This window comes from Cetorhinus maximus, chromosome 1 (assembly GCF_964194155.1).
Source record: "Cetorhinus maximus chromosome 1, sCetMax3.hap1.1, whole genome shotgun sequence".
Taxonomy (NCBI): domain Eukaryota; kingdom Metazoa; phylum Chordata; class Chondrichthyes; order Lamniformes; family Cetorhinidae; genus Cetorhinus; species Cetorhinus maximus.
The window spans coordinates 89650216-89668917 of record NC_135879.1 but is presented as its reverse complement, the minus strand read 5'-3'; the positions used below and the strand labels follow the sequence as shown (position 1 = coordinate 89668917).

General features: G+C 43.6%; 1 protein-coding gene across 1 annotated transcript in view; it reads right to left on the bottom strand.

The window, feature by feature from the left end:
* fras1 (Fraser extracellular matrix complex subunit 1) overlaps positions 1-18702 on the bottom strand; it is a 562738-nt gene that overhangs the window by 115283 nt on the left and 428753 nt on the right. The window contains exons 44-49 of the mRNA XM_078543632.1: positions 16778-17041; positions 15640-15828; positions 15011-15130; positions 13811-13990; positions 10677-10801; positions 1179-1319 (exon numbers count right to left, since the gene is read on the bottom strand). Coding sequence (XP_078399758.1) covers positions 1179-1319; positions 10677-10801; positions 13811-13990; positions 15011-15130; positions 15640-15828; positions 16778-17041 — 1019 coding nt within the window. The remainder of the gene's footprint in view (positions 1-1178; positions 1320-10676; positions 10802-13810; positions 13991-15010; positions 15131-15639; positions 15829-16777; positions 17042-18702) is intronic.

The following is an 18702-nucleotide window of genomic DNA, read 5'->3' as shown; positions in this document are numbered from 1 at the left end:
CGGTCAAATGTGGTCTTGATGTCAAGGGCAGTCACTCTCGCCTCACCTCGGGAGTTCAGCTCTTTTGTCCATGTTTGAACCAAGGCTGAAATGAGGTCAGGAGCTGAGTGGCCTGGCGGAACCCAAACTGGGCGTCAATGAGCAGGTTATTGCTCAGCAAGTGCCACTTGATAGCACTGTTGATGACCCCTTCCATTATTTTACTGATGATCGAGAGTAGACTGATGGGGCAGTAATTGGTCTGGTTGGATTTGTCCTGCTTATTCTGTACAGGACATACCTGGACAATTTTCCACATAGCCAGGTAAATGCCAGTGTGGTAGCTGTACTGGACAGCTTGGCTAGGACCGTAGCAAGTTCTGGAGCACAAGTCTTCAGTACTATTGCAGGAATATTGTCAGGCCCCATAGCCTTTGCAGTATCCATTGCCTTCAGCTGTTTCTTGATATCACGTGGAGTCAATCAAATTGGCTGAATGCTGGCGTCTGTGATGCCGGGGACCTTCAGAGGAGGCCGAGATGGATCATCCACTCGGCACTTCATGGCTGAAGATTGTAGCAAATGCTTTAGCCTTATCTTTTGCACTGATGTGCTGGGCTCTCCCATCATTGAGGATGGGGATATTTGTGGAGCCTCCTCCTCCAGTGAGTTGTTTAATTGTCCACCACCATTCACGACTGCATGTGGCAGGACTGCAGAGCTTAGATCTAATCTGGTGGTCGTGAGATAACTGCGCTCTTCCAATTCTAGCTAATTGAGCATCCTCAACTTTAATCATTCCACCACAGGCAGGCATGCCTTCAGCTGTCAAGGCCCTAAGCTCTAGAAATTCCTGCCTCAGCCAATCTGCTTCCCTACTTCTCTTTCCTCTTTTGAGACACTCCCTAAAATATACCTCTTTGACTTACTAAGCTTTTAGTCATCTGCTCTAATACCTCCTTATGTGGCTGAGTGCCGTATAGTGTTCGATAACATAACTGGGATGTGCTTGGAATGTTTTGCTACGTTAAAAGCGCTATATAAATAAAAGTTTTTGCTGTAGCTGTAGAGGCAACAAAACTATTCTGCTCTGTGAAAAAAGGGGTGAACAAAAGTAGACTGGAAGCACAGCAAATATACATCAACAATGAGGAAACACACAGAGATAAATTGAAAGCAGTGCTACACTGAAAACTCACTTCTGTGTCTGCATCAGTGGCTTTTAGTTCAAATTCAGTGATAGTCTTTCTCACTCCCTCTTGCACTCGCATTCCCGGGATCTGGACCACTGGCAGTGCATCATCCACAGGGCGAATAGTAATGTAAAATGTTTGAGACACCTGATTTAACAAAGCAAGCAAGGCAATGCTCTATTTAGTCAAGAATTTCAGTAACTTCAGGCAGCATAAAAACTGTAACCATTGTAACCACTGTAATTTTATACATTTATAAATAGTTATAGAATAAAATAACAAAGATTAATAATAAGTTTCAGGTAGCTTTACAGATAAAGGGCAAAAATTGCCACGAATTACATTTACTAGCTGGTTTTTTATGAAGTATCAAAGTATTCAAGAATATTTGCGTCTGTGGCTTTCTGCTTTAAAAATATACCAAAGTGTTTCATTTTAGTCTAAAAATGTCAGATATTTCTTGTGCTTTGTAAAATAAAATAATTTAATCACATTGGAAATGCAAATACTTGCAGTAATAGCTATTCTTAGCTCTAAAACCTCTTGCCTGATTTGACTAAAAAACAACTTTACATCAGAGTTCAGCTGATAGCAAGGAGGGAAGCTTCAAGGCCTGAATATTCAATTGCCTGTGGCGTTGAGGTCGTGTGCGGGCGAGCCACAATCAGATTTTCAGAAGGACGGTGGGAGAGGCAAGCTGGCAACCCACATGCCTCCAATCAATTGCTTGTTAAACTCATTGTAGAGTTCATTAGGAGTGCGGAGAGCAACAATTAGCAGTTTTCAAAAAGCAAGCACGGGGATCACAGTTGTCTGGGACATGTTTGAGTACAGCTGTCAGGAACACACCGAGGGACCATTAGTGCAAAGTTGTATAAGAGGGGAGATTTAAACTCAGTTGCTCTTGCAGTTGTACAGAGTTGATATCCCGAGAGCTGAGAGCCTTGATTTTGTGAGGAGAGTATGTTTGGACTTGTGAAAGGAACGTTTGACTGCTGGCCTCTATGGCCACCTCCAGCTATGTCTGCTTGATTTGGCTCGCTGGAGCTCTTCTTCCAGATGGAGGGGAGAATACAGTCTCCTGTCCGCTATGGCCTCAATCGGGGAGGCATCAGGAAAAGGTAGGGCCACCCAGGGACAGAAGCCCAAACCACTCCTGGTCCCCTGTTCTCCCTGCCCATCCACTTGGGAAGGCAATGGCAAGTCCAATCATGACTGCCGTTTGTCTTTTAAATTATCCCTCCGTGTCTATTTCTCACTTCCTGCCCATGCCTAACCCCCTTAATTGGGTACCAAACTCAGCTCCAAGCCAATTAGTGGCTGACACTTAGGAAATTATGTTGCATCATTGTCCTTGGGTCCCCGACTCCCAGAATGAAGATGTGGTCCCAAGAGTCTGTGCTTTTGGTGCAATGCATCATTGCCTGTTGCAATGCACATCACACATTTAGTCACAGCTGCCCATAATCTTAATATCTTCATGATATTGAGCCACAAAGCAACAAAATTCTCACCCACATACCTCCAGCGTTACTCAGTGCACATGTGGTCTCCCAATCTATGATCTCTATTCTAACCACCTCATAGAAGATTTGGATAAGATATCCTTATTATGACCTATGGATCATGTACAGATCATGCACTTTGGTTTTCCATTCCAGTAAGTTTAGTGATTCATTATTTATTTGTGCTGAGATGTTGTATGCTGCTGGATTAGCCTTTTGTAATTTCATGGGTCAACACAAAGCTAATGTAACAAACTACACCACCTCACAATTGTGCCATCCAATTTGCTAACTCCTGCAGGTTACTGTTTATTATCAATCTTCCTCTGACTAGTGTACATGAAATCACACCTGGGGAATATTTATGCCGTAAAATATTTCCTGTGTATCCAAAACAGCTACTTTTGCACATTTGTGATAGCATGACTGCAGTTCCACTCTGTCAATTAATGTGTGATACATTAATTTGCAGTTGTACCCTGGCTTGCTGGTACACACTATACAGAAATTATATCCACTTACCAAGTAAGCTGTAAATAGCTCCTCCCAACTCTCCCAACAACTTCTAGAAACAATTATCCAGGATAGAATTAATAGTCACATGGAAAAATGTGGATTGATTTGAAAGAGTCAGCATAGATTTGTTAAAGGAAAATCATGTCTAGCTAACTTGCTGGAGTTTTTTGAAGAGGTAACAGATGGTTGATGAGGGTAAAGCCGTTGGTGTGGTGTATATAGACTTACAAAAGGCCCTCAATACAGTGCCACACCACAGACTTGTGAGGAAAGTTATAGGTCATGGAATAAAAAGGACAGTAGCAACGTGGATACAAAATTGGCTGAGGGATAGGAAACAGAGAGTAACGGTTAATGGGACCCTTGCTTTTCCTGAAATATATAAATTGTCCCCTGGTGTGCAGGGGACAATTTCAACGTTTACGGACGACACAAAACTTGGGAGAATTGTAAACTGTGAGGAGGACAGTGTAGAACTTCAAAAGGACATTGACACATTGGTGGAGTGGGCAGGTAGGTGGCAGATGAAGTTCAATGCGGAGAAGTGTGAGGTGATACACTTTGGGACAAAGAACATGGAGAGACAGTATAAACTAAAGGATACTATTCTAAAGGTTGTGCAGGAGCAGAGAGGCCTGGGTGTATATATACTGAAATCATTAAAGGTGGCAGGGCAGGTGGAGAGAGCTCTTTCTGAAGTATACAGTTTTCTAGACTTCATTAAAAGGGGCATAGAGTACAAGAGCAGGGAGGTTATGATGAACTTATATAAGACACTAGTTAGACCTCAGCTGGAGTATTGTGTACAGTTTTAGGCGCGACACTACAGCAAGGATGTGAACGCATTGGAGAGAGTGCAGAAGAGGTTTACGAGAATGGTTCCAGGAATGAGACACTTCAGTTATGAGGAAAGATTGGAGAAGTTGGGACTGTCTTCCTTGGAGAGGAGAAGGCTAAGAGGACACTTGATCAAAGTTTTCAAAATGATGGGGGGGGTCTAAGTAGAGTAGATAGGGAGGAACTGTTCCTGCTTGTAAATGGATTGAGAACCAGAGGGCACAGTTTTAAAGTGTTTTCAAAAAAAGCAAATGTGAGATGAGAAATACTTTTTCACACAGCGAGTAGTTAGGGTTTGGAATGCACTTCCTGGAACTGTGGCGGAAGAAGGTTCAATTGAGGTATTCAAGAGAGCATTGGATGTTTATTTAAATAGAAACAACATGCAGGGTTACGGGACAAGGCAGGAGATTGGCACTAAGTTAAAATGCTCAGAGACCGGTAAAGACATGATGGGCCGAATGGACTCCTCCTGCACCGTTACAATTTTGTGATTCTGAGCCATGTGAAACTCTAGCGAGCAAGATGGTAGGCAACATAGAATAAATATTATTGCACACGAACAGGAGAGCGAGCACATCCTGAGTGGAGCACAGCCAGAGTGGGTATTCGGAATTTGGTGCAAAGCGGGAATTCTGTGCATAGGGGACGAGGTGCTCTTTGAATTTTTTCCTTGCTATCCAACTCCTTAAATCTTCAGAACATGCTGCAGCAGTAGAGGTTACAAGGGAAAGGAATCACTGGTAAGTAGTGGGTAAGGTATTTACTACTTTAATCGCTTATAGTTTAAGATCTTTTTGTGGTTTACAGTTTGTATACTCTACAGTAACGAGGATCAGGAAAGAAGGGCCCTAGAGTAATTGACTTAAAAGGTTTAATTTAAAGGGATAAGTCATGGCAGGAGTGCTCAAAGCCGTGGTGTGCTACTCGTGCTCCATGTGGGAAGCCTGGGACATTTCCAGTCTCCAGGACCAGCATGTGTGCAGGAAGTGTGTCCAGCTGCAGCTCCTGGAAGCTCGGGTTTCAGGGCTGGAATGACGGCAGGGGGCACTGTGGAGCATCCGCGAGTCTAAGAGCATCATGGATAGCACGTTTAGAGAGGTGGTCACATCGCAGGTGAAGGGACTTGAGGAAGGAAGGGAATGGGTGACCACCAGGCAGTCCAAGAGAAACAGGCAGGTAGTTCAGGAGTTCCCTGGGGTCCCGCTCGCAAAACAGTATTTCATTTTGGAGGCTGATGAAGGTGCTGGTTCCTCCAGGGAGTGCGGACAGAGCCAAGCTTCTGGCACCTCAAGCAGTCTGTCTGTACAGGAGAGGATGAAGGGAGGAAGAGCAATAGTAATAGGGAATTCTATAGTCAGGGGAACAGATAGGCGCTACTGTGGCCGTGAACGTGATTCCAGGATGGTATGTTGCCTCCCTGGTGCCAGGGTCCGGGATGTCACTGAACGGCTGCAGGGCATCCTGAAGGGGGAGAGTGATAAGGCAGAGGTCATGGTACATGTTGGTACCAATGACATAGGTAGAAAGAGGGATGAGGTCTTGCATCAAGAATTCAGGGAGTTAGGCAGTAGACTAAAAAGCAGGACCTCTCGGATTGTAATCTCTGGATTACTCCCAGTGCCGTGTGCTAGCGAGCTCAGAAATAGGAGAATAGCGCAGATGAATACGTGGCTTAAGAGTTGGTGCAGGAGGGAGGGTCTTGGATTCCTGGATCACTGGGACCGTTTCTGGGGAAGGTGGGACCTGTACAAGCGGGACGGTTTAGATCTGAACCAGAGCGGGACTAACATCCTTGCGGCCTGGTCTGCTAGTGCTGTTGGGAGGTGTTTAAACTAATTCGGCAGGGGGAGGGGACACAGAATGTTAGCAGAATAGGGACACATCATAATACAATAAAACAATCAAGTCAGAGGGAGTACAGCTGCAATAAGCTTCAAGGGAGTCAGACAAGGCTGGATGGCCTCTACTTTAATGCAAGGAGTATTACAGGTAAAACGGATGAGTTAAGGGTGAGGATTGACACGTGGAATTGCGATCTGGTAGCCATCACAAAGACGTGGTTGAGGGAGGGGCAGTATAGGCAGCTCAACATTCCGGGATATAGAATCTTCAGGCGAGACAGGGGAGGGGGTAAAAGAGGAGGAGGCGTTGCATTATTAGTTAAGGAGTCCGTTACTGCAGTAAGGAGAGATGATATCTTGGAGGGGGCATCGAATGAAGCTTTGTGGGTACAGCTTAGGAATAAAAAAGGGGCAACCACATTATTAGGTGTTTATTATAAACCCCCAGATAGTCAGCGGGAAATTGAGGAGCAAATATGTGCACAATTTGTGGAGGTCTAAAAACAATAACAATAGGGTAATTATATTAGATGATTTCAACTTTCCCAATATTAATTGGGATAGACATAGCGTTAAGGGCTTGGATGAAGTGGGTTTCTTGAAATGTGTACAGGAGAACTTTTTAGGTCAATATGTAGAGGGTCCAACAAGGGACGGTGCATTGCTAGACCTAATTCTGGGGAATGAAGCCAAACAGGTGGCTGAGGTGGTGGTGGGAGAGCATTTTAGTGATAGCGACCACAACATGGTATAGTTTAAGTTTGTTATGGACAAAGAAATCAACAAGTTGCAAAAAAATGTTTTGGATTGGGGAAGAGTGGATTTTAGTAAAATAAGGCAGGATCTGGCCAAGGTAGACTGAGAACAGTTACTTGTGGGGAAATCTACAGAGGAACAGTGGGGGGTGTTCAAAAAGGAAATGGGGAGGGTACAGGCTCAACACGTTCCCTCAAGGGTGAGAGGAAGGAGTAACAAGCCCAGAGAACCATGGATGACCAGAGATATTCAGGTTACGATGAGAAGGAAAATAGAGGCTTTTTGCAGGTACAAGGGAAGCAAATCAGCAGAGGCATTAGTGGAGTACAGACAGTGCAGGGTGGAGCTTAAGAAAGCAATTAGGAGAGCAAAGAGGGGATATGAGAAAGCTCTGGCTGGTAAAAGTAGGGAAAATCCCAAAATATTCTATAAGTATATCAATGGGAAGAGGATAACCAGGGAAAGAGTAGGGCCCATAAGGGACCAAGGGGGCAATCTATGGGTGGAGCTAGAGGACATCGCTAGAGTGTTGAATGAATACTTCACGTCCGTCTTCACCCAAGAGAATGGGGATGAAGGCATTGAACTCGGGGAGCGAGACTGCGAGGTTCTTGAGCAAATTGATACAGGGAGTGACAAGGTAGTGGAGGTGTTGGCAGGCTTAAAAGTCGACAAATCTCCAGATCCAGATGATTTGTGTACCAGACTGCTGAGGGAGGCAAAAGAGGAGATTGTAGGGGCTCTGACCCAAATTTTTAATTCCTCTCTGGCCAAGGAGGATGTGTCAGAGGACTGGAGAACAGCTAATGTGGTTCCGCTATTTAAGAAGGGTTGTAGAGATAAGCCAGGGAACTACAGACCAGTGAGTCTCACGTCAGTGGTAGGGAAACCAGTGGAGAAAATTCTGAAGGAGAGAATCTATCTCCACTTGGAGAGGCAAGGTTTGATCAGGGATAGTCAGCATGGCTTTGTCAGAGGGAGGTCATGCTTAACAAATTTGACTGAATTTTTTGAGGTGACGACCAGGTGTGTAGATGAGGGTAGTGCAGTTGACGTAGTTTATATGGATTTCAGCCTTTGACAAAGTCCCACATGGGAGACTTATAAAGAAGGCAAATGCACATGGGATACGGGGCAATTTGATAAGGTGGATTCAAAATTGGCTTATTTGTAGGAGACAGAGGGTGATGACAGAAGGATGCTTTAGTGACTGGAAGTCAGTGTCCAGTGGTGTACCACAGGGATCTGTGCTGGGTCCCCTATTATTCATCATTTATATGAACAACATAGATGACTATGTGGGGGTAGGATTAGTAAGTTTGCAGATGATACAAAGATTGGCCGGGTGGTTAACAGTGAGGTTGAGTGTCTTGGGCGACAGGAAAATATAGACGGGATGGTCAAATGGGCAGATAAGTGGCAGATGGAATTTAACCCTGAAAAGTGTGAGGTGATATACTTTGGAAGGAGTAATTTGACAACAAAGTATTTAATGAACGGCACGACACTAGGAAGTTCTGAGAAACAAAGGGATCTTGGCATGTGTGTCCATAGATCTCTGAAGGCGGAGGTGCATGTTAGTGGGGCGGTGAAAAAGGCATATGGGGCGCTTGACTTTATCAATCGAGGCATAGATTACAAAAGTAGGGAGGTCATGTTGGAGTTGTATAGAACCTTGGTGAGGCCACAGCCGGAGTACTGTGTGCAGTTCTGGTCACATTATAGGAAGGATGTGATTGCACTGGAAGGGGTGCAGAGGAGATTCACCAGGATGTTGCCTGGGATGAAACATTTAAGTTATGAAGAGAGGTTGGATAGACTTAGGTTGTTTTCGTTGGAGCAGAGAGGACTGAGGGGCGACCTGATCGAGGTGTACAAGATTATGAGGGGCATGGACAGGGTGGATAGGGAGCAGCTGTTCCCCTTAGTTGAAGGGTCAGTCACGAGGGGACACAAGTTCAAGGTGAGGGGCAGGAGGTTTAGAGGGGGTGTGAGGAAAAGCATTTTTACCCAGAGGGTGGTGACGGTCTGGAATGTGCTGCCTGGGAGGGTGGTGGAGGCAGGTTGCCTCACATCCTTTAAAAAGTACCTGGATGAGCACTTGGCACGTCATAACATTCAAGGCTATGGGCCAAGTGCTGGTAAATGGGATTAGGTAGGTAGGTCAGATGTTTCTCACGTGTCGGTGCAGGCTCGATGGGCTGAAGGGCCTCTTCTGCACTGTGATTCTATGATGGGCCGGCGCTGGTACCCACAAAAAGGTGTTGGAACGTACAGGAGAGAGAATGGGGGAATGAGGCCTGAGAGGAAACGAGGACTACTTGGGGGGGTGAGAGGTGAGGTCTAAGAGCACCAGGATGTTGTCTGGAGAGATGTTAAGAAGCTGGGGTTTTGGAAAACCCAAATGTGTAAGAGGGGAAGCTGAGGCTCTAGAGCTCGCAGCAGGTTGGGTACTAAAGTTGGCAGCAGGTTAGATCCTAGATCTGGCAGCTGGTTGGGTTCCAGAGCTGACAGAAGGATTGAATCCAAGAGCTACAGCTGTTGGGACCAGGAAAGGATAGAAGCCAGGGTACCCACAAAAAAGAATGCCTAAAAAGTAATAGTAAAAATGATTTCAATAGCTAGGTTGGGTTCTGCTTTAAAATCGTGATATGTCAAAGGAGGAGACAAAAGTTGACCCATGGCTGCAAAAGCAGTGTTGGCATGGTTACCACCATGGCAAAAGTGCTAAATGAACAAAGGGTTCAAGGTGACTAAAAAAGTTGCCAGGATGAAGAGTGATAGCTGAGGTCTGAAATATATTTTCTGCATGAAGGATGAGTAGGAGGCTGTGGGGCTCTGAGCCTGCAGAGTTTGGGCACTGCGGAGGCCCGGAAGGTTATACATATCTGGAAGCCCAAAAACAAAATTAGCACCCAAGGCCCATTGGAGAACAGATTTTACAGATAAAAGCTAGGCAAAGCCAAGATCTGTGAGAATGAGGGTGTCAGTGGAAGTGAAAATGGTTTTAGCTGTTGGGAGAAGGTATCTGAAGTAGTAACATGTTCCACAACTGTCAAACTTCCATGATGTGTCTTTACCTTGGAATTGTGCTACCACCTCTCCCATCATTCCATATTTCCATCTGGCTTCTGTTTATTGCAAGCAATGAGACTATGCTGGACAAAGTTGTCGTGATTGTGGTTCTTACCTTCCCTCATCCTCTTTGACCTCTTTGCAGCCTTCAACATGGTGGTCATTCCATCTTTCTCTATTATCGCTACTCTGCAGTCTATCTCTCTGTTTTTGATTTGCAAGCCAACATCTCCATCTTTGAGTGCATAGATTTTCCAAGGTGCTCCATTCTTGCTCACCTTTTTGTCACTTATATGCTACCTTTTAGCAGTGACATCTGATGGTGTTGTTGATGTTTAGCTCTGCCTTCTCCACCTATTGAAAGGTTGTTGCCATACTTTGCAACTGCCTTCTGACACAAGGCCCACATAAGGCAAAATTGCCTCTTGTTTTATGTTAGGAAAGCCAAAGCCAACCTCTAGTCTCTGCCACCATCTATGTATCTTGACTCCATCAAGCTCCCAGCTGTCAACTCAGGAGAAGTCAGGAGGTACAGACCATGATGTAAGGTACAAGCACACATTCAGCTTAATCTCCCACATCTGTTCTGAATTCTTAAATCCCTCCATGACCTCACCCAACACAATCCAACCATTATGATCACTTTAACATTGTATCAATGTAAGCATCCTTTGCTTCTCTAACACCAGGCCACCACTGGGTGGCTTCATATTCACTTGCAGTACTCTGGAAGACCCTGCAACTTGTCATTTCTCCTCCTGCTTTCAAATACAGTCCCAAAGACATACTCTTTTACTTCCCCATCCTAATCATGCGGCCATCCATTCTTCTCACCAGCTTGCCATCCTCCTTCAACTATGATGCTTTGCAACATCATGTTCTCCCTAAGGAGCATTTTAGAATGCAAATTGTCAGTCTGAACTTGACACCAGTAGTTTATCTGCTCCCATAAATATTAACTTTTACTGTACCTCATTGACACCATCGGACACTGAAAAAGTGAAATCGTCAGAATGTTTTTCCTCATCACTAGTGTGTACATACTGAATGCTTCGGGCCGCAAGGTCAGCCTGAGTAAAATAGCTAACCTTTGTTCCTTTTGGAAAGAATAAAACAGGAATAAAATGCAATGTAGAACATTCTAGGTCAAGTGGTATAAATAACATGAAAGACACTTTTGGAATATTTCACCAGATTGGTAATTTTTTAATGCAAAATTGCCCCCATTAACCACAAAGATTTGGCACAAGTTTCAGCTGATTTGATATGAGACTGTGTGAACGATATCAGCTGGACCATATTTTCACTTCATGTTATTAGCTTCAGCAGCAAGTTTAGCAGTTTAGACCTGGCACAGTTCCCAAACATGAAGATAAAGAACCATACAAAACCTTCTTTATTTATCACTAGGCATTGAGTATTTCTGCTCTCTGGTTCATTATCTAACATTAATTTACTGTACAATCTGTCCTCTAAAAAGGACTTACACCTTGATGTAACTTACACATTGAAGGGTGCAGAATGACTAAAGCTACAGCAGAATCACAATTAGGGAGAGAAAGACAAACCATAAATGAATTATTTGCAAAGCTTCTGTTTCAGAACTACAAAACTAAACAAAAAAGATTCTGAAAATGCTAATTTTACCAATTACAGTTGCAATTATTTTACAAAGAGAATTCCATCTTAAAGTCAGCACTCTAAATGGTGTAGTGGGGACAATATGACTCCTAAAAAACATAACTGGATTGCTCACTTAACCCTCGTAGAATTAAAAGAAGCTATGGTTAAAATATTCATATGTCCATTTTTTAAATGTTCAGTGTTACTGGGTCACATGAGTTTACTGGCTGTAGGCCCAAACATCTTCAGCTGCTTCATCATAAGATCAGAAGTGAGGATGTTTGCTGATGATTGCACAGTGTTCAGCACCATTCGTGACTCCACAGATACTAAAGCAGTCCATGTCTAAATTCAGGAAGACATGGACAATATCCAGGCTTGGGCTGACAAGTGGCAAATAACATTTGCACCACACATGTGCCAGGCAATGACAAGAGAGAATCTAACCATCGCCCCTTGACATTCAATGGCATTACCATCGCTGAATTCCCCCATTATCAACATCCTGGGGATTACCATTTACCAGAAACTGAACTTGTCTAGCTATATAAATACTGTGGCTACAAGAGTAGGTCAGGGGCTAGGAATCCTGCGGCGAGTAACTCACCTCCTGACTCCCCAAAACCTGTCCATTATCTACAAGGCACAAGTCAGGAGTGTGATGAAATATAAAAGCAAAATATTGCGGATGTTGGAAATCTAGAACAAAAACAAAAATACCTGGAAAAACTCAGCAGGTCTGACAGCATCTGCGGAGAGGGATACAGTTGACATTTCGAGTCCGTATGACCCTTCATCAGAACTAAGACATATAGAAATGAGATGAAATATGAGCTGGTAGAAGGGGGTGGGACAGGAGAGCTCGATAGGGGGCCAGTGATAGGTGAAGGCCAAGAAGAGACTGCCAAAGATGTCATGGACAAAAGGACAAAGGGGTGTTGATGGCAGTGATATTATCTAAAGGATGTGCTAATGGGGACATTAAGGGAAGCAATCTAGTGGCAGATGGCCCTAGTGTGGGTGGGGTGGGGGGAAGGGATCGAAATGGGCTAAAAGGTGGAGATGAAACAATAGATCGAAATAAATTTAAAATTAGGAGGGAAAAGAAAAAAATATAGTTGTAAAAAAATTATAAATTATTGGAAAAAGGGGGATCAGAAAGGAGGTGGGGAAGGAGGAGAGAGTTCATGATCTGAAATTGTTGAACTCAATATTAAGTCCGGAAGACTATAAAGTGCCTAGTCAGAAGATGAAGTGCTGTTCCTCCAGTTTGCGTTGAGCTTCACTGGAACATTGCAGCAGGCCAAGGATGGACATGTGGGCATGACAGCAGGGTGGTGTGTTGAAATGGCAAGCGACAGGGAGGTCTGGGTCATGCTTGCGGACAGACTGAAGGTGTTCCGCAAAGTGGTCACCCAGTCTGCGTTTGGTCTCTCCAATGTAGAGGAAACCACATTGGGAGCAGCGAATGCAGTAGACTAAATTGAGGGAAGTGCAAGTGAAGCACTGCTTCACTTGAAAGGAGTGTTTGGGCCCTTGGATGGTGAGGAGGGGGGGAAGTAAAGGGGCAGGTGTTGCACCTTCCGTGGTTGCATGGGAAGGTGCTATGGGAGGGGGTTGAGGTGTAGGGGGTGATGAAATATTCTTCACTTGCCTTGATGACTGCAGCTCCAACAACATTTAAGAAGCTTGAGAAAGCAGCCAGCTTTATTGGCACGCCATCCACAAACATTCAACCCCTCCACCAGTGACGCACAGTGGCCACAGTGTGTACCATCTACAGATGCACTGCAGGAACTCACTAATACTCTTTAGACACCACCGTCCAAACCCATGACCACGACCATCTAGAAGGACAAGGACAGCAAATAGATGGGAACACCACCACCTGGAAGTTCCCCTCCAAGCCACTCACTATTCTGACTTGGAAATATATCGCCATCCCTTCACTGTCGCTGGGTTAAAACCCTGGAACTCCCTCCCTAACAGCACTGTGGGAGCATCTACACCACAGGGGCTGCAGCGGTTAAAGAAGGCATCTCACCACCACCTTGTCAAGGGCAATTAGGGATGGGCAATAACTGCTGGCCTAGCCAACAATGGCAAAATCCCACAAAATGAATTTTAAAAAATGATTGCTGCTGGTGGTCAATTACTCTCTCACTTCCAAAGGAATGGGAGCCACGGAAGGAAGAAAACAGGCAAGTTAAATGTTTTAAACATGGAGATCCATCTTGCAGATAGTCTTAGTTAAATCCAGGATTCCTTATTCAGGTTCTAACTTAAATCAAGGGGTGCACTGTCACCCAATTTAAAGGTTGCAGGTAGACTTTGTCTGATTAAATATTGCAAAATTAAAATTAGTCCGGTCGTTTGAATAGTTTTATTACACTGGTATCCATTTCAGTATCATGATAAGTGAGCTGTCGCTCCTTTAGAGCTAGAAGTAACTCAAGAGTTAAATTCTCTTTGTTCTTTTTACCTGGGGAAGCAGCATGCTCAATATGACCCAACTGCGGTTGTTTGGTTAACCTGTACATCAGTTCGCCAGGCTCGCTATCCTGGTCAGTAGCTGACAGCTGAAGGGTCGTTATTTTTTTCACTGTGTTTTCTTCCAGCACCAAGCCTTTATTAACTACGATGGATGGTGGAAGCTTATCTTCTGCAAATTGAAAACACAAATTTGCTTTAATAACCAGAAAAGTAGAGTGGTTACATTGCTTAACGTAAATATGATCAGGGAAGGTTCCAATTGTGAAGTTTAATTTCACTAATAAAATGTAGGGCGGTTTTATGTCTTGAGCCTATGAGTTCACTAGTTGAGTAAACTTTGAATTGCACGCCTTCATATACACTTGTTAGATGATGCTCGCTATCAATAATGGAGAGAGACTGACATAAGAACAAACTATGATTGTTTATTGCAACAGAAGGCAGAGCACTAAATCCTTGCATGTTCCCACAATCACCTCCAGATCTAGGTTTACAGTTAAACAATAGCCCGAGCTGTACAGTGATTGGTCAGTACTGTCGCATGGTTAGTCCGCTTGCATTCTCTTAAAGGTACATGGTACTCCACTTTACCACAGGCCGATAAACCCGCAGGTTACAATCTTAACATGTGGGTGCCCTCTAGCACTGACAGTGCCTGTGGCTGCCAAAATTTTGGTACTGTCTCCCTCAGGAGTTCCCACTTTCCTAGCCTTAAAAGGGACCTGGCATAAGGTCAGGAGAATGCCTGGATCTCTGATAGAAACGTGGCCAGGATCATGGCCTGAACCTTTGAAGAAACCTCTATAATTTCTTGAACATTTACTTTGGAGTGATCTGCCTTTCAGAGTTATAGCTTCCTTCTGAGGAGGACGCAATGCCACACCAGCCCTGTCATCCTTGCTGGTCTTTGCAGCACGTTTCCAATGCCAGGTGAACTACTTGTAACTCTTGTGGCATGGGCACTTTCCATTGGTAAACTAATGAAGGAACTTTTGCCAACCATAAAAAGTCTGCTGGAATTAGTTTGCCATGTTGTGCACCACCATGGATTTTTGAGGCCTTAATGTTTTGTCAATGTTACAAAATGGCACAAGTGTTAAATGAGGTCATTTAAGTTTATAGCAGTGACAATTTACAATTAAGGGTAACATGAAACAGATTTTAATAACAAGAATAAGGGCACTCTTACCCAGCACACTAATGAAGAAGGACTGATCAATTAGTTTATTTCCATCTGGATCAATAACATCAAACTTGAAAGCAAAACTTCCACCGGGCTCTCCCTTTTCATGACGATACTCTACATATCCTGTAATGCAGATAAATAAATGATTTATGGTTAAAGTAATTGTTATTTAGTGTTTCAATTTGATTTTGACTATTTTATCATAATCCTTAAAAATTTAAATTAAGTTCTTCGATGTTTTAAAATCATTCAAATTGTTAAAATTGTTAACAAGTTACAATGCTACAAAACAGTCAGGTTTCTCTTTCAGGAGATTTATGCAAATGACCATTCTCATCAACACAAAGTACTTTCCTGTAGTCTGGAAGGCCGATAAGTATTTCAGGCAGTAAATGGTCAGAAAGTCATGGACAGCGTGTCCCTAAATTTTTGCTATGTGCTGTCGGCAGGCAAGTTTCTTGTGAGTACCATGAATGCAAACATTATACCCTGTGTGGTTTATTTTGCATTCAATATTACCATAGAAACATAGAAAATAAAAAACAAATTATTGGCAGTGTCAATTCTCAACCTGAGATAGCTAAGTATTTTCTTAAACAACTATGTATTGTCAGTATTGAAGCCTGACTTACCTTTGTTAATGTCAGCTTGGGTAAATCTTTTAATGGGTCCCCTGATTGAAATTTGAACTAAATTGTCATTTTTAGACATTTGCAAGCGTCCGACTGTAGGGTCTTTGGTTATGACAAACTTAAGCTTTTCATCGTCAGAATCAATATCTGTAGCTTGCAGGTGCTGTTGTGTGATTACTGATACGGAGCCTAAATGTAAAAGAGAGATTGCTTCATTAAATCAGCAGAAGTTGTCTAATTGACAGCTCTTTTTTGTTTTGTATTGTATATTAAAATGTTCCATTATCTGCAGTAGTATCTAGTCTATTGTCTAGCTTTAATGATTGGAAAATCATGGATTGTGTCCCTTTGATGTCCTTATAAGGGAGCACAATTCCCTTAGAAGCATGGAACTAGTTCTTACATTTCTACATACATTAGAAAAAAATAATATGCTACAGACTCCAAGTCAATTATCCATTTCAATGATAAGCTTATTTCTGTTTGAGATAGAATTGCTAGAGATTTACTATTCTTTTGTTGGTACTTTAATATATTTTCTCCCCTACTGAAGACTCCTTGCTGCAGTATGTTTGCATTGTTCCAGGATCTCAGCAGTCCCCAAGTTCATGTAAGCAAAGGCAGGGAATTTAGCAGGGTATTCAACATCAGAGCATCACAATAGAGCCCAAAGCTGCTCACAGCCATGTTCACAAATGAACTTTCTGGCAGAGGTTCCTGGACAGTGGTTGAGAATAGAAACTATTGCCCTACCACCAATAGTGGTGGATCAGGTTGCATGATAAGTGCTCTGTGTTCACACCTGTTGTTACCTGCATACCTCTATCTGCAGATCTAGGTGAAAGCACCTTTCTATTGCCGTTGACTGACAGAATCCTTGTGGCAATGTTATTTTAGATAAGATCCATATTTTTCTATCTTGAGTTTAATGGTGCGAATTTTCCTAGGGGGTTCTCCTGCTTATCTGCCATAACTTAAATAAAACAGCTGCTTAAAATACCTTGAAAAAACAGGTCTAGCATTGTTTGTCCAAGCTTTCTGCAGCTTTTCCACCAAAGTTACAGCAGACAAGAGGGAGAACTTTTATAGAAATTCACCCATTAAGAGTTTTCCAGGTTACTTGAACTCTTATTCTTACCTGCTGAGAACTGTAGGCCACGGTTAATTGTTAATCTGGGGGCCTCGTTCTTCTGCTTTTCCACATAGAACTCCATTTTCCCATTTTCTGTATACAGGCCATCTGTAAAGGCGAAGCGGAACTCATCGGACTGTACGTTTGTCCCATCATGGGTGTAAACAATTAGTTCATCCAGCACATCCTGGTACGTGAAGGAGGAGCCTTGTGTCAGTACACGGCCATTTTCCAGAGGCTCTGAATAAAACTGCCTTTTCCGTAGCTTGCCTGTTACATTCAATTAAAATAAATAAATATTTACTCAAACAGCAAGTGTTTCGTGCTTTTAAAAATGTTAAGGGCATTACAGTAGCACAAAGTGTTGAAGTAACCCATATATATGCCACGAGGCAGTGGAATTTTGATGCATTCCTACGATTCCTCATGCAATTTATTCCTAATTTTATAGATACTGTCATGGGAAATCGGCAAGCAAAAAACACAAAAAGACTAATTACTCCTGGCTGAACTCATGCAACTATTAGAAAGTAACAGCAAGCAAAAATATCACACCTTTAATATAAAGAAAAATGTTCCAAGGTGATACACAGATTGGTGTATAGACAATGACCACCAAGCCCTGGAAAGGAGCAAATAAAAGGGGTGATCAATTGCTTGGATGAAAAGATGGGATTTGAGGTTTTTGAAGAGGCGGTGGGGTTAATTAAGAGAATTCCAGAGATTAGATCCAGGCAGCTGAGGCTTCTGCCATAGGAAGAGGAGGAGGATTTTAAATGTGAAGATTTGGAGGACAGAGTGCCAATGTGAGTTAGTATGGACTGGAGTGGAGAGTGAACGGAAATTAGTGAGGACATGAAGTTTGCAGAGTTTGTGGAGGAAGGAGGTGGATGGGGGTGTTGACAAGAAATACAAGTGATAGGGTGACTACGTTTGAAGTGCTGAATATACATATGAGGGCAGATAGGTAATATTGCAGAGGCAATTCAACTCAGGGTTGAATAGGTCACTCGACTGCATGCAGCCTGGTTCAGAATCAGTGACAAGGTAATGGAGTTTGCAGCAAAGTCAGATAACGTTTTAGTGATTGTTTATTTTCAGGAATCAAGGCCATTTCTGGGTCCCAACTCAGCCTGAGCAGTATGTATTCCAGAGTAATCTTCCTGGAGGTGGCCTCCTAACTGGCCACCTCTGCTATCCAATTAAGGGAGGCTGATGGATTCCTGAGGCTACAGGTGCAGAGGGCCCACAGCTGGGGATGGCCAGCCAGAAGAGGTGGGCACTGCTCAGGCAGAAAGGAGAGTGCCTCCAAATGGAGGTGCCCTCGAAAGCATGCATGAAGTTTCAAAAATGAAGAGGAACGAAGTCTGTAGAGCAAAGGGGAAATCCTTGTTCTGTTGAAGGGTCATGAGGACTCGAAACGTCAACTGTACTCTTCTCCGCCAATGCTGCCAGACCTGCTGAGTTTTTCCAGGTATTTCTGTTTCTGTTTTTGTGTTGGGGAAATCCCTCTGTGGGATTTATTTGGGCTCCAAGCGCAGCCTTACTTACTCATGGCCTCGCCATTGGGAGCATCTAGCTCTGATGTCCATTAAGCCTGCCGCTATGAGGTTGCCCCCATGGAGCTACTGGGCACAGGGGGAGTCCGCTCTGATGCTGGGAAGATCCTGGCGGAGTGTCCCCTCCCCCCATCTCCCTTATTAGTATCTTAATTGATCATTACCCACCACTGCCGGGCAGGTAGACACTGCTCCAGCAAAATTGCTCAGATGGGGGAAAACATCAGCCTGACAACCTGAAGCCCTAATCTGCAGTTTGCTCGCAGTCCTGCCTTAAAATGTGCCTCCACAGGACTGGGAAGATTCCACCCAATATGAAATATTCTGCACTTTGAAATGTTTCAGGCCCTGAGACCATTTCCATGTCCTGAC